Source organism: Lytechinus variegatus, chromosome 5 (assembly GCF_018143015.1).
Source record: "Lytechinus variegatus isolate NC3 chromosome 5, Lvar_3.0, whole genome shotgun sequence".
In the NCBI taxonomy this organism is placed as follows: domain Eukaryota; kingdom Metazoa; phylum Echinodermata; class Echinoidea; order Temnopleuroida; family Toxopneustidae; genus Lytechinus; species Lytechinus variegatus.
The window spans coordinates 16790366-16796365 of NC_054744.1; the positions used below are offsets into that span (position 1 = coordinate 16790366).

At 40.7% G+C, this 6000-nt stretch overlaps 1 protein-coding gene across 2 annotated transcripts in view; it reads left to right on the top strand.

Moving 5' to 3' along the window:
- Positions 1-3954, top strand: part of LOC121415584 (lysosomal acid glucosylceramidase-like) — a 28799-nt gene extending 24845 nt beyond the window's left edge. For both annotated transcript variants that reach the window (XM_041608851.1, XM_041608852.1), the window contains exons 8-10: positions 74-237; positions 754-885; positions 2243-3954. In XM_041608851.1, coding sequence (XP_041464785.1) covers positions 74-237; positions 754-885; positions 2243-2348 — 402 coding nt within the window. In that variant the 3' untranslated portion in view covers positions 2349-3954. The remainder of the gene's footprint in view (positions 1-73; positions 238-753; positions 886-2242) is intronic.
- Positions 3955-6000: the final 2046 nt, after the last annotated feature.

Below are 6000 nucleotides of genomic sequence, written 5' to 3' on the forward strand. Positions count from 1 at the left end.
AATCCAAATGGCATTTTTCCTTTATCATTATTTGTCTCTTTATTGAAATGCTTGAGCCTATCTTCTAATCAAGGTAATGAACAATTGGGTGACTGGTTGGGTGGACTGGAACCTAGCACTCAATATGGAAGGTGGACCTAACTGGGCCAAGAACTATGTAGATAGTCCTATCCTTGTTAATGCTAGTAATGATGAGTTCTACAAGCAGCCGATGTACTATCATCTAGGTCACTTCAGGTAGGAGCTAATTTCTTCATCTCTCTTTTTGGTGGTAGTGGTGGCCAATTTTTACTTGATTGTTAAATAAAAAGCAACCAAAGGCCCTCTCCAAGGGACGTGGTAATGAGGATGATTTCCTAGGGCACTAGCACACCAATTGAAAATCAAGCATTTCATGAATGGAATTTTTTCTTTGTTTATCCATCATTAACCATGGTAATTGAACAGCTATACTTTTCAGCCAATCAAAATCAAGAAACATTGTCAGACCTGTCAGTCAACAAATCTTGTTGAAATGCCTCCCAGGCCACTGAATTGTGAGACAACCATGCTACTGACTGCCCTTTTACATCTCCTTATACCTGATAAAGTAAAACAATTGTTTTCAGAGAAGTGCAAAATTGAATAAAAATGGTCTTCAGATAATATGAATGGTTATTACATTTCTAAAATATTTCATGTGACTTATTTTCTTCTATGATATATCTCTTGTTCGTTCCCAAATTATGCCATCAACGTCCTCCTGTTTTACAGTAAATTCATTGTGCCAGGTTCAGTGAGAATAGGAACTAGCCGGCAAGAAACGGGGGACATCAAGATGGATAGTGTTTACAGCGTTGCTTTCAGCCTGCCTGATGGGTCCAGGACATTTGTTATTCTCAATATGTGAGTGTCCATTGTTACAATTTATTCATTGGAGGATACTGTCTATGGTAATGAAAGCTAGTTGTATAGGAGGTTTGGTCTAATTCTTGGTTCATCTGCATGTATTATCATTAATATACAGCTGAACCCCTTTGGTCCACAATTAAAGGATGATCTAAGAGCTATTGTATTTGGTCCTATCTTAACTCAACCTTATACTTGTTCAAATTCAGGCACATCCCCAAAATTGTGCAGTGCTATCACACTCTGCCCCTTTATGCCCTTTGGGAGTGAAATACTTTTATTTTTTTTAGTGATAATTTTCCCTCTTTTAACCCTATTTATTTTTTTTCTAGTACGTGTGGGAGCTTCATGCAAACGAGTAGGTAGAAGAGGGGGACACCACTACTAGGACAAAGGGTCTTTCACCCAGACAAATCCAAAATGGCTCTCATAAATTGCAAGAGTGCCACACTACAAACTGTTCAAGAACCATCCCTTGTTAAGAAAAAAGATTTGTTCTTTAATAAATAATGTTATTTAAGAATAATTAGTTTTCTAAATGAAATGACATAGAGTCAACATATTTGAAATAGCAAGTTGTTTAAACCTGGAAGTAACTGCAGATTTGACCACACAAAGAAATATTCCTGCAAATAAGAAAATGTGGGGAATGCGATGCTTATAAACATTTTGTAGCTTTCCTACTACGTTGATCCATCGTGAGACAACTGGTTATTTCTACTACTCAATTCTTCGCCACGATGAACCTCTTCCACATCAACATTTTGTATGTGAGAATAAAGTGTGATGTTAATGATGATCCAGTTAACTAGTGTAGAAAGTGGATTTTGCACTGTAAATATCATTATATATTAAAAAAATCTAACATGCAAGAGTCCTGACCTTTTTTTTCACTTATTGTTTTTTTTCGCCAATTGTGGGTCATTTCGCATCATTCCAACTTCCATTTTGATCTTCATCTAAATTTTGAATCATTTTTGGATATGCCAATTAATGTCCTAAAACAAATAGAATACAAATTCATTATTTCTAGATTTCTGTCAGCCAGGAAGCTCTTAATAGTTTGTTTATACTAAAGATGGACAGCTGCAATCGGACTCCACGCTGTGGTAATCAGCCTGTCAGGTTGCGGTGGTTGCTGCGTGTTATCGGCTCTTAAAGCTATCAGTCCACCCTGGGCCTCCCCAGTTTAAATGAAAGAAATAAAAATTTTTCCCAAAACTGAAGGTTGGGTGGTAATTCCCTACTTAAGCTCCCATTCAAAAATAACATGTAAATGGGGTTCCTTTGTTATAAGCTGGTGGGGTATTTTTTAAATGAGGGAAACACCTAATGATATCTTTCTTTTTCATAGGGCAAACGAGGAGTACCCAATTAGCATCCATGATCCTTCAGTTGGTTTCATCAACGGAGTCTTACCTCCAAGAGCTATACAGACATACATATGGAAGCCATCTTAACTGATCCCCTACTTGAAATGAGCTGTCCTTGTACAGCGTCGTAGAGGATCGCAAAATTCAGTGGTCAATGGATTAATGAGTATAATATGCTTCAGACAGTGATATTGGTGATTTGATAAAACGCTTTAAGGTACAGTGTCTTGCGGTCACTGTATCCCCAAAGCTACCAATCACACGTCGAATGTGAATAAAAAGAGAGAATAAAAGATGCAGGAGATTCGATACCATCTCTAAAGTGTGCACAAGACCAAATAACAATTAGCCAAGCATGTATTAGACTACATGGCAATCAGTAAAGTGTGTATATTAGACTAAATGACAACCAGTCTAGTGTGTATTAGACTAATGATGACAATCAGTCAATTGTGTATTTGAATATATGACAATCAGCAAAGTGTGTGTATATTAGACTAAATGACAATCAGCTTATCAGACTGAATGACAATCAGCCTATCAGACTAAATGACAATCAGTCAAATGTGTACAAGACTAAATGACAATCAGTCAAGTGTGTATTAGACTAAATGACAATCAGTCTAGTGTGTATTAGACTAAATGACAATCAGTAAAGTGTATATTAGACTAAATTACAATCAGCCAAGTGTGTATTAGACTAATGATGACAATCTGTCAATTGTGTATTAGACTAAATGACAATCAGCCAAGTGTGTGTATATTAGACTAAATGACAATCAGCCTATCAGAGTAAATGACAATCAGCAAAGCACCTTTTAGTTTTACCAAACATTTTTTTATATTCAAATTAATAAGTTTAACCAAGATGAAAATCAGCCTTATGTGTTTTAGACCAAAAGATGGACTGTCTGGCCTTAATTAATAATAGACCATGTACATACTTTTCTACATAGTGTTATTTAATCAGGCAAACCTGCATGAGTCATAATGGTTGTGAATTCTTGTACTCAGCACTCAGCAGTTGATACTTTTTTGTGGCTCAGTCAAGTTTTCTCTTCTTGGGGCTTTGATCTTGGCCTTCTTTTACTTATTTCAAGAAACTAAGACTTCTTTTACCTTCAGCAAAACACTTTCATCTTAAAGCGTATCCTGTATGTTCAGGAATCACTGCATAGATTTCTTTATTTTTCTTTTATGTTGAAAGGATTTTCTTTCCAATGACATGAACTTGATGAAGTAATTTTCCGTTTTTATTGATATATGGTAGATATATATTGGTTTTCTTTAAGAATGTATGTATTTCCTCCAGTCATGCCTCACAAGAAACTTTGACATGCAGAAATTTCTTTTCTTTATCTGTCTATTCATTTCAAGTTTCATGATCAAGCAGTTCTGTCAGAGGTTTAATGTAAGTTTTAAATAAAATAATTTATTCTCTCTTCAAATCATCTTTACATCCCTCCACTTAAACCTTATATGAAATTTAATCATGACCATTTTTGTCTTACCAACCAAAGGTGAGAATGAGACCAAGCCGTATCCAAATGTTGTCCGTCCATCACAAACATTAACAGATAACTTTGCAACCGTAAGGCACTTTTCGACCAAACTTGGATTGTAGATGAATGCCACCATGCATGTCTCACTTTTCAAAAGAACTTCAAAAACTCTGTTCTCTTAATTGTATTTACTACACTGCGCTATACTTACCTATACCATCTCATCAAATTGCTATTCGTTACCCTAACTCGAATAGCCACCGGTAAAAACTCCCCGAAAAAGGCTAACTGCATTCAGGTAGCCTGGGAAACCCGTCACGGAACGAGACCCATAAAACCCGGTCTCCGCATATAAGCTTCCTCTTTCGTTACCGCGACGTCGCTGAGTAAACGTTTAGCCACCGCGCTTCAGTGTTTTTCTTTTGAATCACGATGTCTGAAGAAATAACTGACATGAACATTAATTCCCAAGCCTCCCCAAATCTCAATCAAGGGGAGAATAACTCGGTCAAGACAAAGCCGAGGGTCAATATTTCGGCCAAGACAAAGCCGAAAAATAATGATAAGGCGGCCAAGACAAAGCCGAAGAACAAGAATCCTAACACTAATAACCCGGCCAAGACAACGCCGGCTAATACCTCTACACAATCAGACACCCAGTCCCATAGGCGGGAGGTAGACAAGGGTATGGATAAATCGGAAGAGACTGTTTACACTCCTTCCGATCGGGGTAGCTCCTCATCAAAGAATAGGACGGGCAAGAAGAGGCCTCGCGATGACCACTCGTGTTCTCATGACAATCAGACTCAAAGTCTTGACCCACTACAACCCCCTGTAATTCAGAAAAAGAGCCGACTGGCCCAGGATTGTGACAGGTCAGTCCATTCATTGCCAGACCCCGCCGAGGCGGGTAGTTGGATCTTGCAAGCCTTGCAGGCGGCCCTTCCCCAGCGGGCGCCGCCATCGACCCTTCCAGACCCCGACCCTCTGGATTTGCTTACCGCCAGCCCGGCAAGTAATAGACAAAGTCGCCCGAGACAACGGTCTAATGAAGACTCGACTCATTCTAGACGTAGAGAGAGGTCTAGATCGCCTCGTAACGGTCGCAGAGTGGGGGCTAATGATAACTCGCCTCGTATTAGCCGTAGAGAAAAAGTATTTTCCATTGTGGGAGAATCTGATTCGGAATTTGATTACCACCGACCTGTTACATCTCGCAGAAGAGATTGGGGCGATTTCTCACCATCTAATTCTAATAGCAGCCCCGCGCATTCCCTCCAAGCTGCCCAGCATATGGGATTCGTACGAGGACAATCACCATTGGGGGTACGAGAGAGTTCTGACTTACACGAACGCGATACTCCGGCTAGTGGGAACAGGCATCAGTCAGCCCTGATCTTGACTAAATACTGCCCTCAACTTCGGGCCGAAGACAATACTAGTAGCGAAACTGAGCGAGAGAAGTCAATCTTCCGCCTGAACTCGTCCCTTACTCGTTCGGACGAAGTTAGTCCGGCGATCAAGATGGATGCCCCGTATAAATCCTGCTTTCGGGGCATCCATCTTGATAAGCAACACTCTCGGCTTAAACCGATCAGTAAAGAAGTGTCGAGGGATTATCGATTTGCCGCTCAAGACTTTGAGGATTTTTTGTGCACACCTTCAGTCCCGGACGTTGCTTTCCGTGTCGGGGATGCGGGAGCGAGGAAGTCTAGATCGGGCCGTAACCCTCTCCGCAGCTCAAGCTACCGCTCAGCCGACTATCAGCTTGCATCGCTGGACGCGGCCGCCCGGAGCAGTATGAGACTCGCGATGTACCAGGGGTGCCTGTTAACCGCTCTTAGTGAGGCTGAGCGGCTTGGAGTCTCTACCGGTGACAAAAACTTATTGTTAGAATCACTCACAAAGATTGCTGATCTCCAGTATGAGCAAGCAGCAAGATCAACTCTACTATGCTCGAGGGCAAGAAGAGCCAAAGTTTTAGATGCCCTCAAAATTGAAAAAGAGGCAGCAAGACTGCTCAATAAGCTCCCTTGTGAAGGTAAGGACTTATTTCATGGACATTTTCAAGATGTTTTGGATAAGTCTATTTCAGCCAGCACCACAGCTGACAAGACTTTTTATAGGCTCTCTTCGAGTAGACCTAGCCCGCCAGGCACCGCTAATGCTAGACAGGGCCAGGCCCAGAGACCCCCCTTTGCTAGCTCTAGCTCCAGACCCCAGCCCCAGGCCTACAA